At 39.6% G+C, this 20629-nt stretch overlaps 1 protein-coding gene across 1 annotated transcript in view; it reads right to left on the minus strand.

Moving 5' to 3' along the window:
- Positions 1 to 16312: 16312 nt before the first annotated feature.
- MAN2A1 (mannosidase alpha class 2A member 1) overlaps positions 16313 to 20629 on the minus strand; it is a 51151-nt gene continuing 46834 nt past the window's right edge. The window contains exon 22 of the mRNA XM_039338385.1: positions 16313 to 19737. Coding sequence (XP_039194319.1) covers positions 19585 to 19737 — 153 coding nt within the window. The 3' untranslated portion in view covers positions 16313 to 19584. The remainder of the gene's footprint in view (positions 19738 to 20629) is intronic.

The raw sequence follows: 20629 nt of genomic DNA on the forward strand, positions 1-20629 counted from the left end.
AGAAAGAAGAAAAGAAAAGCTGCGTGTCCTAGGGATGAAAGTTGGTATTTAAAAAGATAGGGAGGGAAAATAAAAATAAAAAGTAAGCTGACTATCAAAGTGATTATAATTTTGTTAAATATTAAGTAAGGACAAATTTTCATGCTGTGTTTTTCAAATCAAAGGAAAAGGACCAATTTATATGTTGTGCTTAGCTGTTCTTAACCTTTAAAATCTTTTATGAAGTTTTAAAACACTATGAAAAGAGTGATAAGAAAAAATATATTCTTAACTTGCTTTTGAGAATATGTCCTTTCCCTGACCTCCAGTGTCAAACTGAAAAGAAGCAATTTGAAAGATGATTTTATGTCCCAGGTATGTTCTTTAATCACATATTCAAAACATTGTCTTAAATTACAGAAGATTTAATTGATCTGCTTAATGACTTGGTATATCCACTCCAAGGACCATTATTACTGTATTAGGTTGCAATCTATGCTCATACTTTGCAGAATATATGGAAGAGCTACGTTGCCAGCTACAAAAATTAACTTTTCCTACTACATGAAAAGTAGCTACTACTATTCTTTTTTTTAAAGACATCCATCTTTTCCTTGTCTTTTGGACGCATATATGTGCAATGTGTAATACACTAGCTAAGAAACAGAGATGTAAAGTAATTGGCTTCCAATTAAAATTCTGCATCATTGCCATTAATTTATTAGATCCTTTAGCCAGTTAACTAATATCCGCAGTATGGTAATGTGCTTATGGCCTATAAAAGCAGTGTTTCCCAGCCTGGACATTCCCCTGATTTTTCTCAGCCAGCATGGCCATTGCTCAGAAGTCTGAGGACACATTCCACAATTTGGAAATCACCATGGTTAGGAAATTCTCTTCTGAAATTCTGAATGGGGAAATTGTGCCTGTTCTCCAGATGTTGCTAAATTATTGTATAATTAGTGGTGAGAGATGCTGAGACTTAGAGTTTATCCATATCAAAAGGGTGTTTCTTACCATGTAGACAGCTTCATAAATGTATACATATGCGGAATGCCAGTTTTGACTTAGGACACACAATTCCCTAAAAAGCACAATTATTCCCATGAAATAAGGGAAAGCTTAAGAAAAAGAAAAAAGTAGAACATTTCCATGGCAGTTCAAAAAGACTGATACAGAAGAAAAATCCTGATCAGACTTGTTTTTGCAGGGGAAGCTCTAGTTGGAATATTTTCAACTGATACACCATAACTTCTTAGGCCAGCTTTATCTCTAATGCCTTATTTTCTATTCCACATTTTTAGTGAGTGATCTGTTACAGCTTAGTCATATTCTCAGTGGGTGGCCCCACCTCAAGTTGGCATATATTATTTATTTTGTAGTTGTCTCCCTAAAGAAATCAGAGCTGATTCTGGTATCTTCATTATTCAAATCTCTAAAACTGGTTGGCCTTCTTTTAATATCATGAATTATCTCTCTCAGGTGAATCAGCTTGCAATGGGTTTATTATTCAGAGTAGCTTTCTTCAAAGGGGTGACATGATAGCAGTATCCCAGTATTTGAGGGGCTGCCACAAAGAAGAGGGGGGTCAAACTATTCTCCAAAGCACCAGAAGACAAGACAAGAAACAATGGTTGGAAACTGACCAACGAGAGAAGCAACCTGAAATTAAGGAGAAACTTCCTAGCAGTGAGGAAAAATTAACCAGTGGAACAGCTTACTTTCAGAAGTCGTGGGCACTCCATCACTGGAGATTTTTAAGAAGAGACTAGATATTCACTTGTCTGAAATGGTATAGGTTCTCCTGCTCGAGCAGGGGGCTGGACTATAAGACCTCCAAGATCCCTTCCAGCTCTATTCTTTTCTATTCTATTCTATTCTATTCTATTCTATTCTATTCTATTCTATTCTATTCTATTCTATTCTATTCTAAATCTGCAGGTATGCTTGGACTACAACTTTCAAAAGATTTCAGGAGGCATGGCCAATACATCAGAAGGTCATTTAGGGAACATTAATATTCTGATTTCTCTTCAAAAGAATTGGGACATTTGTTTTTGATGCACTCTGGAAAGCCCCATTTCTTTTGTTCATCTGGTCTGAATAAGTCCAGACTGAGCTGGATTTTCATGACTTCACTAGCTTAGCCCGATACATTTATTGTAAACTGGCAATGGACTGAGATAAGATGCCACTTCCACCCCTTGTGCATCTTGCTCCCTTCCTTTCCACCTTTGATCATTTTTAGTCAATTTTAATGTTAATATTTATTATTTTAATGTTTTCACTTGTTTTTACTTAGATGTAAGCTGCCTAAAGTCACCTCTTGGTAAGATGGGTGGCACACAAATTTAATAAATAAATAAAATGTAATTTTTCAGTTACATTAAAGATGTTAGGATAGGCACAAAGCAATGCATGAAAGCACCTTAATTATCACTTACTTCTCTGCTTTCCAACCATTCTTTATAAATTCTAAGGTAGTCGCTGTAGTCATAAAACCCAAGGACATGGCTTTACTTAAAAGGAAAGTCTTGGTTATGTAAATTACAACAGCACCAAGCCATATATGATGTTTTGGGAGAATAAAGATATTTGGAATTTAGTATGGCCAGCAGACACCAATTCTGAAAACAGAATCCTTTAAACACATTATTAATACAAATGGGTTGTCCAAAAGACTAATATGGCTTGCTGCTCTGAACAATACAGGCAATCATTTTGGTGATTAACTTAACAGTTGCTCTAGAATGCATGTAAGTCTTTGTTGAACTCATAATTTCCAGCATGCATGACTCTAACTTAAAATGTGCATATGGAATGAGGAACCTACATATCTGGAGATTACGATAGAAAAGCATAAATGCAAATGTGAAATAATAAACAGCATTCACATTTTTGGAACAAAAATGTCTAGTGGATTATACCAAAGTTTTCAGACATATTCTCAACCAAAGTGCTTTTTTTTTCCTTTTAAGGCAATCGAGCAGTGATATTTTAGCATGTTGATAGCTTTCTTGTGTTTAATACATTTTTGCTTGAATAACCTATAGTAATTTCTTTCAAATGCAAATTTAACTGCTATGGTAGTTGCTTAGACTGGACAAATTAAATTAAGCTCCTGGCACATGATTTAAACTTTGGTACAGCTAATTAAGTATCTAATGGGTGAGGATGTTAAGAATCAGTAATGTTAAGGGCTAATAGCATTGTCAAACCTTCCTTCTAACCATCGTCTACCTCCTTCAGTGATGTCAGTGTCTTGCAATGTCCTAGTAGGATCTCAAATTATTTTGTCTGATTTTCAGTTGTAAGGATCTTAGTGACACTTGGGGATCATTTGCAATTCACTGTTATATGATTTTTATACTTGTTATTAGCTCAGATGCTGTCAATACCAAGAAAACTTCACAAACTTTCAGGAAAACATCCATTGAGAGCAGAGGGTAAATCAGCATGCACTAACAGATCAAAAAGGATTTATGAGTTGCTCTTTGGCAGCAATAGTTATTCCCCATCCTAAGCAGAAATAAAGCAAGCAGGCAGGAATGGGCAATCTGAAGTTGTTTTTCCTGAGGAATTTGTGTTTGCAATTAGGCTTTGATATCCAAAATAAGCCTAGGCTTGGAAGTCTTTTTTTTCTAAGTGCATTCCTTTTGAGCCAAGCTCCACTTGAGTTCGTCTCAAGATTCCATTAAAAAGCAAAGTTAATCCTCCTAACCTGAAAACATCGCACTGTTGATTGAAAGGAGAGGGGAAAAAAATTATGGCTTTAACTATCAAGACCTTTGAATGTTCTTTGACTAAATTAAGGTTTGCTTAGTTAATCTAGATCAAGGATTTCTATATGCAATGTCTTTTAATAAAAAAAATAGCTGAATAGTATCACTGCTGGGCATGTTCATTAAACATTTGTCATTTACAAATTTGATTAGATAAATCTTAATTATTGGACCTCTTGGCTTCTATTTAGTGCTGTTCCAAATAGCATAGTAGCAGTGAAAATAAAAGACAACAGATTCACAAGAACAGGCCATTTTCCAAGCATCATTTGAATGTGTTCTGCTCCAGCAGTTACTTCTTTAGTTATGTATAGAGACTTGCAAGAATAATATGTCTAGCTAAAACATTAGTAGAAACAGAGCAGAAGAAGACATATTTTAATCAGTTTGTTGTAACAAATTTCCTGAGATTAGATAAAACAGCACAAATAAGGCTAATTGTAAAATTAGCACATACATACCCCAAAACACCCCTCAGTGGCATTATTGTACTACAAGAGCTTCAGTAGAACACACTGTCTTGTAAATTCTAATAATTCTTCAGAAGGTGGGGCTCCCAATATTTAAAAATGCAATTGTCTCTATATTTTTAGGTGTCAGTTCTGTTATGTCCCGAGCCTTGCAAACGGCTCGGGCGTTTGCAGGCAGTCCCGGGCAGGTGCAAAGCTGCCCGGGACCAGACAGGCTGTCGCCAGCGCCGTGCGCATGCGCGGGTGCTGGCGCGGGAAAAGTAACCCATTTACCCGGGAGTTGCCTATATAAGAGGCTGCGAGGCGTTTGGGCGAGGCTGAAGCCATCTTCCTGTAAGCTGAACGCTGAATAAATGAAACTGAGAACTCCAGCTGCTTCTCGTGTCTGTTTTCCCGCCACGGACTCAACACTGGCGACGAGGATGGGATGCCTTGCGCTACCTGGAAAGGAAGAAGTGTAAGCTTACCCAAGGAGTCCTGAGCGGCGAAAGAGGAACGGCGTCGACTCGGCAGCTGCCCGCCAATCCGGTGCGCATTCGGGGGTAGGCTGGCTGATAGACCCGTCTCCTGAAGATCCGAAGATGGCGAAAATCGGAAGGCTTTCGGAATTCGACGTCTCACATCCAGAGCGGTGGGAGTCCTACGTATCCAGAATGGAGAACTACTTCAAGGCAAACCAAGTGAGGGAAGATAGCTTGAAGGCGGCCACCCTGCTTTGCGTTTGCGGCCAAGACGCCTTCGAAATCGCAGAAAACCTTGCAGCACCTGTCCCAGTAGAGTCTGTAAGCTACGCAGACCTGAAGAAGCTGCTGAAGGAGCATTTCCATCCCAAGATGTCCGTTATCTCATGGCGCCACACCTTCGAACAAAGGGATCAACGGCCCGATGAGTCAGCCAAGGAATACATCGCCGCGTTACGGAAGGCCGCCAAGCCCTGCGAGTTCAAGGACCTCGAGGAACGACTGAGGGACCGATTCGTGTGCGGGTTAAGGCATCGCGAGCTACAACAGAGACTTTTCGCAAAGGAAGAATTATCCTTCCAAGACGCCTTAAGGGAAGTCACCGCAGAAGAAGCAGCAGGCGGCGCCGTCAAAAACATGCGGCCGATCAGAAACAGTGCAGAGGGTGCGTCCGTGCACCAGGAAGACGTCCGACGAAACTCCGAGGAGGATCCGGACGAGGAAGTCGACCGTCTACACCCCGCGAAGGAAGAGAACCAGAAGGGAAGCTCTTCGGCTCCGCTCAAGTGCATCGGCTGTGGAGGTCGCCACAGGAGAACCGACTGCAAGTTCCGCTCCGCTACCTGCCGGGCATGCGGTAAACAAGGGCACATTGCAGCTGTGTGCCTGGGCCGACGAAAGGCACAACCCCAAGAAGAACGCCTGAAGGGTACCAGATTCCCCAGCCAGAATAGGGTAGGTTTTTGCGCTTCGCGAAGAAGCATCTGTAGAACAGGCACACACAAGCCCATGAAGAAAAAGCTGTCACTCAACGTGAAGCTACAAGGGGTTCCATTATCTATGGAACTAGACACAGGGTCTGCCCTGTCCATCATTTCATTGCATACATTTAGGAAGATTTGTTCCAGAAGTGGGTCTAAGGCCAAGTTAAGGCCTTCTGATATTGTATTAACAGATTTTCAGAACTCAAGAGTGTGTGTTAAGGGGGAGGCCACCCTTAACGTGCAATACAAGAGTTTTGAAGGTCCACTAGACTTATTAGTAGTAGGGGGTGAACGAACGAGTCTCATAGGACTCGATTGGTTTGAGGCCCTGGGGATACACGTCACAGGACTCAATAGCTTACAAACACTCGACCTACAGGAAGTCTGCAAAGAATTTGCAGATGTTTTCAGCCCCCAGCTGGGCACATTCAAAGGACCACCTGTGTCCTTAAAGCTAGACCCCACTGTCACTCCCATTAGGATTAAAGCAAGAAGGGTCCCTTTTGCTTTAAAAAGTAAGATTGACACTGAATTAGACAAACTAATCCAACAGGGAATCCTAGAACCTGTTGATTCCAGCCCGTGGGAGACCCCCATTGTCACGCCTCTAAAGGCAAATGGGGACATTCGCATTTGTGCTGATTACAAATGCACACTCAATAAGGCATTGCAGCAACATGCCTATCCTGTTCCTGTGGTCAGTCACATCCTGGCCTCTCTCAAGGGGGGGCGTGTTTTTGCAAAGCTTGACCTAGCTCAAGCATATCAACAGCTGCCTGTTGATGATGATGCTGCCATAGCTCAGACCATTGTGACCCACAGGGGAGCCTTTAAAGTAAAAAGGCTACAGTTTGGAGTGAATGTCGCTCCTGGGATTTTCCAAAGCGTTATGGAAAACACACTACGAGGTATACCAGGGGTCTGCCCCTACTTTGACGATGTCTTGATTGCAGGAGACTCCACACACATTCTAGCTGAAAGGCTTAGGGCTGTCCTGTTAAGATTCAGGAAATCAGGCCTCAAGCTCAGAAAAGACAAATGCCAGATTGGGGTGCCTTCTACTGAATTTCTGGGATTCAAAATTGATGCTGCTGGGATTCATCCTGCTGAATCCAAACTAACTGCTATTTTAGATGCACCCAGGCCAAAGTCTAAGGCCGAACTTCAGGCCTTTCTAGGCCTCCTGAATTTCTACAATTCTTTTCTTCCACATAAAGCTAGTGTAGCTGAGCCTCTTCACAGGCTACTAGACAAACAGGCTGTGTGGCTGTGGTCACAAGCGCATGAGGCTTGCTTTAAAGAAGTCAAGGCCTTGCTCACTTCTAACAGTGTTCTTGCACATTTCAACGAGTCTCTCCCTGTGTGCATCGCTTGTGATGCGTCCCCCTACGGGGTTGGAGCTGTCCTGAGTCACCTCAGGTCTGATGGAACTCAGGTTCCTATTGCATACTACTCCAGAACACTGTCTTCTGCCGAGCGCAACTACGCTCAGATAGACAGGGAGGCTCTGGCTGTTGTTGCTGGAATTAAAAAATTCCACGATTTTCTATATGGCAGGCATTTCACGGTCTTCACTGACCATAAGCCTCTGCTGGGACTGTTTACCACATGTAAGCAGACTCCCCAAATCATTTCCCCTAGAATGCTTAGGTGGTCTATTTTTTTGTCTGCATATGATTTTTCATTACTCCACAAGCCTGGGAAAGAAATGGGCCATGCTGATGGCCTCAGTAGATTGCCTCTGCCAGTAGTAGAAGCTGACCCTGCGCCAGCTGTCAACATTCTATCAATCCAAGCCTTGCCCGAGCTCCCTCTTAGTGCCAGGGATGTTGCCGCTGAAACAGGTACAGATCACACACTTTCACGTGTCCGCTCCTGGGTTTTGTCTGGGTGGCCTGAGCACTGCCCTAGTCCTGAGTTTCAGAGTTTCTGGTCCAAAAGGAAACGAACTGTCCCTTTCTCAGGGTTGTCTGCTTTGGGGAAACAGAGTTGTCATTCCCACCTCAATGAGGACTAGGGTCTTAGAATCCCTCCACGAGGGTCATCCTGGCATTGTTCGTATGAAGGCTCTTGCACGCAGCCACTTGTGGTGGCCTGCTTTAGATAAAGATATTGAGGCTAAGGTACACGCATGCCACCTGTGCCAACGATCTCGCCCAGAGATGCCCCAAGCTCCTGTGCATAGATGGGAGGAAACACAGTCCCCATGGTCTAGGGTGCACATTGACTACGCTGGGCCCTTTCAGGGCCAGTTCTTCTTGGTCCTTGTTGACAGCCATTCAAAATGGCTTGAGGTTGTGCCTGTCTCATCCACCACCACTGCAAAGACTATTCAGGTACTGAGGGGGATTTTTGCTGCACACGGGCTGCCAGATGTCATTGTGTCCGACAACGGCCCTCAATTCACCTCCTCCGAATTCCAAGCTTTCTTACAGGCAAACCTGATTCGTCATGCCACGTCTGCGCCTTTTCACCCGTCCACCAACGGTATGGCTGAACGCATGGTGCGCATCGCAAAGGACGCCTTGAAGAGACTCACCTACGGGGACTGGCATCACAGGTTGGCTGACTTTCTCCTTTCTTATCGCACCACACCGTCCACTTCTACAGGGAGAAGTCCAGCTGAACTTCGTTGGGGGCGCCAACTTACTACTAGACTTGACCGGTTGCATCCGGACAGACTGCCTTCATCTACCTCACATCCTAGGGCACCTAGACAACTACTTGTGGGTGCCCCGGTTTGGGCTCGCAATTACGGGCCTGGTCATACATGGGTCCCCGCTTCTGTGTCCAGGATCACAGGTCCTCTCTCCTACGAGGTTGCCCTGGACAACGGTCGTGTCCTGCGTCGGCACATCGACCAACTTCGCTCTAGGCGAGACTTTTCTGCTGAGACTCCTGGGTCTTTTCCAGGGGGGGAGGGGGACCCTTTGGAGCAAAGGGAAGGGCAAGAGCTACTGCCCACCTCCACTGAGGGAGCCACAAATGGCCCATCCCAGGGTTCCGCAATTGCTCCGAAAAGAAAGTCATGGAGCTTACCCACACAACAGGCACTCACGCCTACTCCAGCCAGGGAGTCACCCCGGGGGCATACTCACTTTCCACACACATCACACAGCACTCCAGCAACGGAGGATACCCGGGGGCATCCCAACAAATCATTCCCCGCAAGAGAGCTGGCACACAATTCCCAAGGTTGGCCTGACCTTACCCCAAATCCTACAGGGGGTCAAACATACACAGAGCTAGTCGAGGAACCAAGTCCCGACTACAACAACCCTAGCACAAATCAGGGAACACCTGAGTTTTGGGAAAGTACAGAAACCCACACGAGCCCGAACACAGAATGGGGTTCAGGGAATGGACAGCCTCCTGACAGGTCTTGGACTGACCTAGGAGGTTCTACAGAGACGCCCAGCAGCGGCTATCACTTCAAGGGGCCTGAGGGTCTACAGCTAGGTAGGTCAACCAGGTCACAAAGTAACAGAAGCCCTGGCCTGACGAGCCCGGTGGGCAAGCAAGCAGGCCAGGCATCGGGGCACAGTCCTTGGAAGACACCAGGGCACAATAGAGAGAACAGGCTCACGCCTCCCTCCAGTCAGGGGACTTATGCCAGTAACCCAGAGCTAAGAAGGTCACAGAGAGCAAAGAAATCTCCTAAGTATCTAGAAGATTACATAACATTGCTGGCAAGGCAAAAGCCAGTAATCAGTGGGAGCACTGGGGAGCAAAATGTCATATAAAATAAATGTTGTATGTTGGTAGTAGTTTTAGCCCGGGGGAAAGGGGTGTTATGTCCCGAGCCTTGCAAACGGCTCGGGCGTTTGCAGGCAGTCCCGGGCAGGTGCAAAGCTGCCCGGGACCAGACAGGCTGTCGCCAGCGCCGTGCGCATGCGCGGGTGCTGGCGCGGGAAAAGTAACCCATTTACCCGGGAGTTGCCTATATAAGAGGCTGCGAGGCGTTTGGGCGAGGCTGAAGCCATCTTCCTGTAAGCTGAACGCTGAATAAATGAAACTGAGAACTCCAGCTGCTTCTCGTGTCTGTTTTCCCGCCACGGACTCAACAAGTTCTATAAATTTTTATTTTTTTTAAGGCTTCTTTATATTGGTCAAATTCTTGTAAAAGTTAAATTAGAAGTATTAACTACAACTTTGCATGTTTTTAAAAATGCATATGAACATCCTTTTTAGGATCCTGTATTCTTTATTTGTGGTACAAATGGTAACTACAAAAGCAATGTTGATAATTATTGGGATCACAGAAGGGAAGAAAATTAATTTAACCTTTTCTGATCTTGCTAGAAACCGGGCAAAAATCTTAAAATGACAATAAGAACAGAAACTACAGAAAAGTTATTTCAACTACAACACAGGGAGCTACAAATAAACATTTATTTCCTGCATGAAACTTATACCTTATAGTGATCATCTACATGGAATATTTTTAAACAAATACCTATAAAATGTAAAGAAATCTTCAACCATGATTTAGCCTTACTTCACAAACAGGGGTGATCAGACCATAGCCTGGATTCATGCAGACCTTGAGCCACTTTAATTTGTGGTCCCTAAAGTCTCAAATTCACATGGTGAAATGTATCAGTAATCTGCCAAATAATTGAGCCATATATTTTTACCATTAAAAGAAAGAAATGAAAGTGGGAAGAATAGGGAAAATAATTCTGTGAATATTTACATGTTTAGAAATTTATTTTATTCGTTTCAATTTATAGACTATTCACTCATACGATTCTAGAGAGCCTACAATATACAGATATACAGTAAAAATATCCCTAAAAACATTCCATTATAATAATAATATATGTTGCTGTTGTAAGTAAAATCTTCCATACCTTTCCTATGAAAGAACACTATCTTCACCATTTTTCTGAAAGATAAAATAAGTGGAGCCAATCTGATTTCAGATGGTAGGCTGTCCCATAGGGAATGTTATATACTGGTCCCAACAACCCTCTCTAGGATATTCATGGATGGAATATCCATGAATTGTAGTTTTTTGTACCAGCAGTAGCCCATGCTAGGATTCAGTTTCAAGAAACTGTCTCTTCTTTACAATTTCTGGATATTAGGACAGGACATCTAACACATCTTTTACTTAAATTGGGATAAAAAACTACAACTGGATAATAATCAGCATACTGATGATACCTAATCCCATACTGATGGATCATCTTCCCTAATAGTATCGTGTATGTACACTAGGAAGGAATCTTAGGAGCACTCACAGTGGTATGGCCAAGCTTAAACTCTCCTATACAGGAAGTCCTCAATTAATAACTGCCTCATTTAGTGTCTGCTTGCAGTTACAATGATGATGAAAAGGTAACTTTCTGACTAATCTTCACAATTACCACCTTCATAGGTCTATAGAGCAAAAGAAAGCTGACAACCATAAGGACAATTATCATTTCATTTAGCAAGTGTTTTTTTATGATCAAGATATTTGCTTGACAATCAGCTGTTGATTGTTACATGAGGATTACCTGTAATGATTAGAAAGGATTAGAGCTATGATATCTCTGATTTTTGTAGCTAGCTAGAAAGGATCATTACCACATAACAATGTGAAGCACATCACTCCCCTTCAAGTCCCATTGCAGATTATCCATGAGAGCAATCAATGCAGTCTCTATTCTATGTCTAGGCCTGATTTCTAGACGGAAGGGATCTAAATAATCAAGACCTTCTATATCAGTGGTTCTCAACCTTTCTAATGCCGTGACCCCATAATACAGTTCCCCATGTTGTGATGACCCCCAAGTGGGTGTAGCCACCAATAAGAGGGAGTAGGACAGCTAGGGAAAAGGGAAAAAAATGGCGGACAGCGTGGTTTGGCGACCCCCGTGAAATGGTCATTCGACCCCAAATGGGGTCCCGACCCACAGGTTGAGAACCACTGTTCTATATAGAAGCTAATCATTTTTCAACCGTACCAAGAAATGGTAGGTAGGAGACTAGATGATAATTATCAACAAAAACTAGGCCAAGGAAAAGGGAGAACACCACTGCTTCCTTCAGATAGTAGGCACTGCCTCTTTTGCAAAGATGAATTCACTTTTTGTACCCATGCCATTATGTTTCCTCTTGTTTTCTGCATATTATGGGACTAATTTGCTAATGATTGGACTCATCCTACAGATGACTGTGTCAACTTTGTCAGCCATCACAGACTCAAAAGAGCCCCAATTGGTCATGCAAGATGTTAAAAATCATCTCACATGATTCTATCCATTCAGTATCCACCTCAGAGCAAACATGAGTGATTTTGTCTAGTCAAACTGCCCCAAAAGGCTAGCAGGAAGATCTTTTAGGTTCTCAAGACCGAGAATGGAATGAGTCACTCAAACAACATTACTCATTGTCATTTTATAGATAGAATAAATGTGCACTCTACCATCATGGTATAAGCCCAAACGTGGACTTACAACTATTTCCAGTCCTCTTTATTCCTTGTCTTTCATCAGCATTACTTCTGACAGCTCATCTGGTTGTTTTTATCTTTTGGAGTTTATCAATAAATAAGGAGCACTTGGAGGCTAGTTGGGAACAGTAGCACCATAGCTTAAAAGTAACAGAGTTTTTGCTAGGTTGCTGAGAATTTCCCAAGTGCCTAAGTAGGTATATAAGCTGCTTGAGATGGACTGATTTAATGAGCCTGTTCTTCTAAGATGGTTATTAGTGGCTGCAAATCTCAAAGCAATTAAATAGTAATCTGCAATGATAAAAGTTTAAAGTTAATCTCCTCTCCTGTCACCACAGTCTTGTCAGTAGAAAGGTGAAAACCAGTTCTAGTGTTTATGTGTATCACATAAGATAGAGTTGTGATATTTTGGATAAACCTCTAATTGTCATGGTAACTGTGAGATCCCGAACTCACCTCCTCTTCCGAGGCATGGAAGGTCAAATGCATGTCTCAATACATGAAACCTGGGGAGGATTGGGTAATGAATCATTTCTGGCTTAGTATAAGCTCTAAATTCAGCCAGTTGTGCCTTATTCAGTTAACCACAGCTCTGCTTACTTTAATTGTATGAACACAATTGTACAAACATTTTTTTTCTGCTGGCTTTGAAGTATGGTGACCATACAGTTTTTCTTAGAAAAAATAAAGGATAACCATGATTCATAAGAATAAACATATTTAATTCTTTATGCTTATAACTTTGCTTTACAAAGTTAAACTCTAGAGCACAACCAACAAAAATATTAGAAAAACACATATTCTAATAAAATATCTAAAATCAAACATAGGTATATAAATTATTTTGAAATGACAATTCAGTTTCTATAGAATGTAAAAGATTAGGTGTGGTACTATTTGTAATGCAAAAGTTAAATTACTAAAATAAATAAAAAGGACAGTCTTTTTGTTGACTAGATGTGCCTTCATTCAGTCCACTTGAGATGGAGGGGTCAGGGGCACACTTGCCATACTCGGGTGGACTTTGTGTGCAAAGGCTGAATAGCATGCAAGAAGTCTTCCCAACAAGGGGAATCTATTTTATTATTATGGAAAGCAGAACACACAATAACTGTGGTATGAGCCCTATAAATTGCTTTCAATACACACATACCAGATATTAGCAGTGTTCCAATATCTCAGGGGCTGCCACAAAGAAGAGGGAATCAAGCTATTCTCCAAAGCTCCTGACTGCAGGACAAGGTTTATAAGGTTTCCTGCCTGAGCAGAGGGTTGGACTAGAACAGTGGTTCTTAACCTTTTTGAACGAATCACCCCCTTGAGCCAATGAGGAAGTTGTCATTGCCCCCCTCCCCCAACATCACCTCTCAATCACAACATAGGAAATAATTCTTCAATGTATGCAAAAACTTTTTTTGTTTTCTTTAAAATTGTCATCAGCACATATCGATGCAAATAATTTATTTCCAATCTTTTCCCCATATCTCCCATATTCTGGCCAATGGTGCACCACTTTATGGGTAGAGGCTGCTGCGCAACATGCATGAAGATAAGCGATGCATCTTCACATATGTATGGCGTTCTGTACTGAAGCTAGCTGGAGGAACATTTGAAAATACTATTCAATCCACTAATAGCGAGCGATCTGATGTTTTTGTACGACAGATATACAGCGATTCACTGTATGAAAAAATCTCAAAAGTATCCCCAAAACTTCTTGCTCCATTGCCCCCATATCGCCCCGTTTTCGTTCCTTCGCCCCCTCATCGCCCCTTTTCATTCCATCGCCCCCCTGAAAAATGAAATCGCCCCCTGGGGGGCAATATCACCCAGGTTAAGAACCACTGGACTAGAAGACCTCCAAGGTCCCTTCCAACTCTTCTATTATTATTATTATTATGGATCATCGCATAGTCAGCCAGATGTTCAGACTGGATTTGGCATTTTGTCTACCTATCGAGTCCTTACCCAGGACCTGGGATAGGCAGATGTGGATGTTTGATGGTATTACAGATGTCGTCGCAGGATGGAAGCAGTTCCTAGTAAGGCCGCCTTTTGCAATTGACTAATAGCGAATTTGTCAATGCCAATGGTATTCAAGTGGTGCTCCAGTTGTTTTGGGATTGCACCCAAGGAGCCTATTACTATTGGTACTACCCTTGCTTGCTTTTGCCACAGTCTTTCTATTTCTATTTGTAGGTCTTTGTATTTTGTTATCTTCTCCAGTTCTTTGTCTATTCTGCATTATTATTATTATTATTATCTATAATGTGGCTAAAATCATGTTGGTGATTGGAAGGTTAAGTGAGTCTTTTGAAGCAATAAAGGAGAATATTTGTAGCTCAGGGATGAAATGAGAGATCCTTGATGCTCTCTGAGCTTGTTTTCTTACAGATGTTTCATTATCCAAACCAGGTAACATCATCCGTGTTGTTTTTTGTCTTTCTGGAAATCATTATTTCCCATTAATTATATACTTTCCATGTAAACTGCAGAAGAATTGAATGGATCCAAACACCAAAACCTAACTATTCTTCTACTTCAGAAAGTATTCCACTTATGGGGAACTAGTTATTTCTACTTGGATATCAACATAACTCCAATATCAAGCTATTTTGTATTTGAACTATCCAGTTTCCATTATCCTCAAATAGAGGTTTGCCATACCCAACAGGTTTTGTTTATTACATGTTGTTAATCTTCTATTAGCTGAATCTTCGCTTTTGTAATGACAATTTGGATGCAAAATCAAGTCAGCCTACATACAGGCAGAGCCAGGAGAACGAAATATCGAGGAGAGAATAGCATTGCCATAGCAACTGCAGAAAAAAATAGGAATGGTGGTGATCAGAGGATAAGTGAAACTCCATAGATTGGGACAGTATCAAAACTCATACAATCATTTTACTTCTATCAAGTGTTAGTTATGAAGAAATTTACTTTTCTTCCTTGATGGAATAGTATTAGAACTGTTAATGGCCAGACTGCTTGGATAGTGACCACATTAAATCAGGGGCTGTCCTTCATTTGATTAGAGGCTGCATTTTAATTTGATCTTGAGGCTGAAAGCGGCAGAAGCAATACAGATTTAATAGGAGATGCAGTAGGATTCTGAGGGAATTTAATAACTTAAGTGTCTTATTTTGTATCATAAAATACTTAAAATGATCATATCACTTGCAGAACATATTTAAGGAATCAGAAAATGACACCCATAATTTGCTTTTATTAGCTCATGCGTTTACTTTTTAAACACATTGCTTTTGTGATTCACAATATTTATAATTTTTAATAATTACATTTATCTCCTATCCTGTATGAAAAAGATCACCAGCAGCTCTTCCTGCAGTGCAACTTCATCACTGGAGGCCAACTTGCTGGCATATAGTGATCTGGGTGTAGAGGCTGGAATGAGTGGCAGAGGTCAGGATGAAAGATCTGGATGATGAAATATTTTATTCTACAGACCTCCTCACAAGGAGCTTTAAAAGCTACAGTGCCCCATATACAGGTAGTCCTCATGTTACGACCACAATTGAACCCAACATTTCTGTTGCTAAGTGAAACATTTGTTAAGTGAATTTTGCTCCATTTTTACGATCTTTCTTGCCACAGTTGTTAAGAAAATCATTGAAGTTGTTAAATTAGTAACATGGTTGTTAAGCGAATCTGGCTTCCCCACTGACTTTGCTTGTAAGAAGGTTGAAAAAGGTAATCGCATGACCCCAGGACACTGCAATCGTCTTAAATATGAACTAGTTGCCAAGCATCCAAATTCTGATCACATGACCATGGGGATGTTGCAACTGTCATAAGTGAAAAACAGTCATAAATCACTTTTTTCAGTGCTGCTGTAACTTTGAACGGTCACTAAATGAACTGATGTAAGTGGAGGATTACCTGTATTTCAGGGAAAATTTTATCCACAGAAAATAGATACAGAAGCCCAGAAACTCTTTGATATTCCCAAAATTGTCATTGAGCATTCCTATAAACACCTTCCTCAAAATGCAAAACAGCATATACTGTGGGAAAGCTGCCCTGCCCTAATTTTCAGATCTATTGATATATATGTATAAACCTAACCTGTATACGATGGATGGGTCTTGTTTATAGTAAAGTATTTTTCCTGAAGAAGAGCAGCCTTATTTTGAGACATTGGTTTATCTAAAATGACTATCAAGACAGCATCACACATGGTTATCATAACAGAACTTTTATTGGCAAACACATTACATTCCCCCTGCAAGAAAAAAAGAAAATCTATGGAAATAAAGATATGAAAATCTTCAAATTAAATCAGTTGGTTTCAAAATAAATCAAAATATAAAGGAATGTCCAAAATCTACAACATTCCTGCAGAAGAAATTTGGTTTCAGCTTTACTAAGGACAGCAGATATGATCTTTTAACTGCTTAGTATGTGGTATATGCAAACTGATCTTAAAATGCCCAAGATGGGATCCAGAATTTAGCAGCAGAACACACTTTTGCTCATAATGCTTTCATTTACAGAGACATGAAGCAAAGCAATTTTCATCAATTTCCTTCCTTGTTAATCCTCAATCATTCCACCCAAACTACTCCAAAAACTCCCAATCTTTCTGGAACAGATTTAAAGAGTTTGCAAGCGGAAATCAACAAAAATGATCTCTCAATTAATTAGCAAATTCCTTCTTTTGGATCAGATGCCTACTATGAAAGAATTTTGCTCTTGGGAGGCAAACTCTGGATCCTATCTGTATAGGTATTAGAAATTATACTGCTAAAAACTGAGAAGTTATCAATTTCCTAGACAAACAAATACTACAGATTGGATTGTTTTTGACAAATTTCAGAATGTATACAATCAATTACTATTATTGCAAAAGGCCATATTATGAAATAAAGCAAAAGATTATTAATAATTTAGGCATGGTTGTACAGTTTAAGACTTTTAAAGTCACAAAACAAAGATCACAATCCTTTACTAGAAAGATACATTAGATTCAATAATTATTAGGTAGGTTTAGGGCAGGACTGGAGATCCCCTTTGCGACCAGGTTCTCCAAAAGAAGTGACCAAATTTTCAACGCAATCTTTTAAAATTAAGTTTTGACAGCCAAGATTTGGGCGTGGGCAATGTTTTAGCATAATAAAGTAACCTACAGGGGAGAAAAAATTGTAGAGTTGTATTCATAACACATTAAAAGAATACTAGGTATTTCTCAGTGTATTGAGCATATCTGTTGTCATTTAGTTGTTTTCTGTATGACATAGAGAAAGATTCAGGAAGTATACACTACATATGGGTTCCATTCCTATTCAGCTACAATCATGTCTAGTGCAGTGTCTTCCAGATGTGCTGGATTACAGCTCCCATATATCAAGGACTGTAAGAATCCAATTGTTAAATATCTGGAAGGAACTAGGTTGGGGAAGCGGTTTATTCTAGTAATACTATATAATTTTATTGTTGGTGCTTATTTTATTATTTAACATTTACTTATTTTACTTAATTTATAGGCAATCCAACTCCTAAACACCTTTGGGTGGCTCATAACTAAAAATAAAAATGTTGTACAGTGAAAAGATAAACAAACAATGAAGAAATGGTTATTGTTATAATATGCTGAATAATTTTGGGAGGGGCAACCTATAAAACATATAGTTCTATGAAAAGTGTAAGTAACAGTTACAGAAAGGTTCTGCACTTAAAATTCCATTTAAATAAAAGTATTGAAAAGTGTATACTTATTGCATAAATTTATTTTCAATTCCTTATGCTCTCTGACTTTTTAATAGCACAGATGACACTCTCCTTTAACTGAAGTAGAGAAACTATAATGGGGACCTTCAACATTGAATATAATAAATGTATTAAAAATTGGAATGGTAGCTAAATTAATAATACACACATAGGTTGAATAGAGTACAAAATGAACCCAAAAGCAATTCTCCAGTTATTTGTTTTAAGGGAACTTTAAAAAATGAAATAAATTGGAATCGCACTGAACTACAATTTATTGCACAAGCTTATGCAGTACATTTCTTGACTTGAGTCCTTTACTTTCAAATAGGACTTAAGGATCATACAGCAGAAGATATCCCCTGATGCCCTTTAGATACTCTGGACTACAACACAACCTCTTGTTTGTTTTTTTCAATGGGACTGACAGCAGCTGAAGTTTAAAATACCCAGAAGCTACTACATTGCAAATGTTTTCAGTGGTTTTATAGGACTGCAGCTTTAACTAATTGAAATTCTAAAAAAAAAAAGCTTTATATAGAGATGAAAATTTTAACCCACATGGCTTCAAGAACTTAACGTAAAATGCTTGATGCAAGGAAACTAAATTGGCTATATAACCACAATACTGAGTTTGTATAACAGTATTTTAAAGAGAGGCACATGATGTTGTAATGCACATGATAAATTTCTGCCAGCCTTCAAATGTTTATTTGCCAGCAAATGATTATTTTTAATATTTTATTCATGTGTTTGTTTTATAAGCTTATTTTTCTACATTCATAGTGTTCAGAGCACCATTAGGTCACATAGGCTGCAGTAGATCAGACTGTGGCCATTACTGTCAAATAAAAGGTACAGCTTCTTTTAACTGTTAACCCCACTTTGCCCTGTTTCTTGTATGGACACATAAAAAGTAACAACACTTATACAAAAAAATAAGGCACATTTATTTTGATAAGGTTAAATTGAAATGGAAAACACAATTCAGAGAGCATTAGTAGCCAAGTATTCAGTAAAAAAAACCCTTGTACTCAGACTTCCATCTTCCTTATTCTGTATTCTGGAGTAATTGCACGTATCCCAATGTGTCAAGTAACAAAACAGATTTAACGTATTTTTCAAAAAAGATGTATAATTCCAGAATTAAGTTCCACAGTTCAAGATGGTTGGATAATACTAAAATCTTCCACATTTTTCAAAGGTTCTTGGACTTCACTCTAGAGTTAGATAGAGTGGGATAAATGCAGACTCCTTGTGGAAAAGCTGAAATAATAATTTATAGAAGTCTTTACAAGTATTTGGACAATAGCTTCACCAGAGAATTTTCAGGTTCAATCTCAAATTGTGATTTCAACAATGTATGTATTTAAGAGTCAGCTAGGGATCAGAAAACAATTTAAATTCAGTGTTAGCTCCCTTTCAGGTACAAATTATGAACTTAGAAGTCATAAACTAATATTTAACCTGAGATTCATTTTGTTGATGAGAGATAATATCCTTTGTTTCTCCCTCAGTTCTTGTATTCATGTATACTGGTGTTGGCATTTTATTTGAGAATAAGAAAAACTGTTTGCATCATGGCTTTTATGGCATTTAAGATCAAATAGATTGTAAAATGAATGCATTGTCATAGTATCTAGAAGCTGGAATTAAAATGTGCCTTTTATTGCACATCAATCTTTGAGAAGACACAGAATTGTATATTTGTCTTTAGTATCCAAGTCCAAAAGTCAGGTTTCATCTCAATTGAATTCTGTATGTGTTAATTTCCATAGGATTCATACTAATCTCACTGATATTTCTGGCATCTGGAGACGAATGCATCAAAGACAGAGATGTAGGTATTAGACTTTCCACATGGAATTTGTTAAAGAGTTTGTGCACCCTTAGCTGAAAACGGAAAAAGACAAAAATTTAATTACTGCCAACATCCAATTCAATGCAAATTTTATTTCATTGTTTTAAAGATTATTCTTCCAAAGTCTCTAAACTGCATGCAGAACTTCTCTGAATAGAAGAAATTCTCCACTGAAGTCACCTGAAATAGGGTTAATGCACTTATGTCTACTTTTAAAAGCCATAGTTTGCCTAGAATGCCTAAAGGAAACTAATCACGTTCCATAAAGCTCTTCTAATGTCAAACTGGGATGAGAACCAAAGCTTCACACTGGCCTAGTAGCCACATTTTACTAGTGACAGGGAACAGATACAATAAAAGTGATAAGTACATATTTTAGTTTTAATTATCTATTTTTAAATATCTACTTTTACATATTATATGTTTATTTTTATTGACTACTGTATGCCACTCACAATCATTTCTCGCAAGATGGGCAGCTATATAAATCTGATAAATAAGTAATCCCATAAGGCAATAATTGGCCTCTCTCTCTCTGTGTGTGTGTGTGTGTGTGTATAAAATTGCTTTTAAAGACAGCAGATAAACCAACTGAAACTGTAAAGGAAAATTGAATGCTATTCTGCAAAGTAGAAATCTAGAGAATTCAATGGAATATTAAACACATTCAGTAAACTATATTTTTCCTTACAGAATAAAAAGCTACTTAACTATTACCAGGTACTACTGATAGAAAAACAAACCCATTCTTAATTGGCAGTATATGTTCAGAATCAACCCACAAGCTGAACATTTTTTTCTTTCTATAACTTATATTAAGGATATCAAAATATGCACCCTAACATAATGTAATATGTAAAAACTACAAAGTCCACTATAAATTTGGTCTTCCAAAAGAAATTCAAGCTCTGATTTGTGATAATA

The sequence above is a fragment of the Crotalus tigris genome, unplaced genomic scaffold (genome assembly GCF_016545835.1).
Source record: "Crotalus tigris isolate CLP2741 ecotype Arizona unplaced genomic scaffold, ASM1654583v1 scf7180000017700.2314712, whole genome shotgun sequence".
Lineage (NCBI taxonomy): Eukaryota > Metazoa > Chordata > Lepidosauria > Squamata > Viperidae > Crotalus > Crotalus tigris.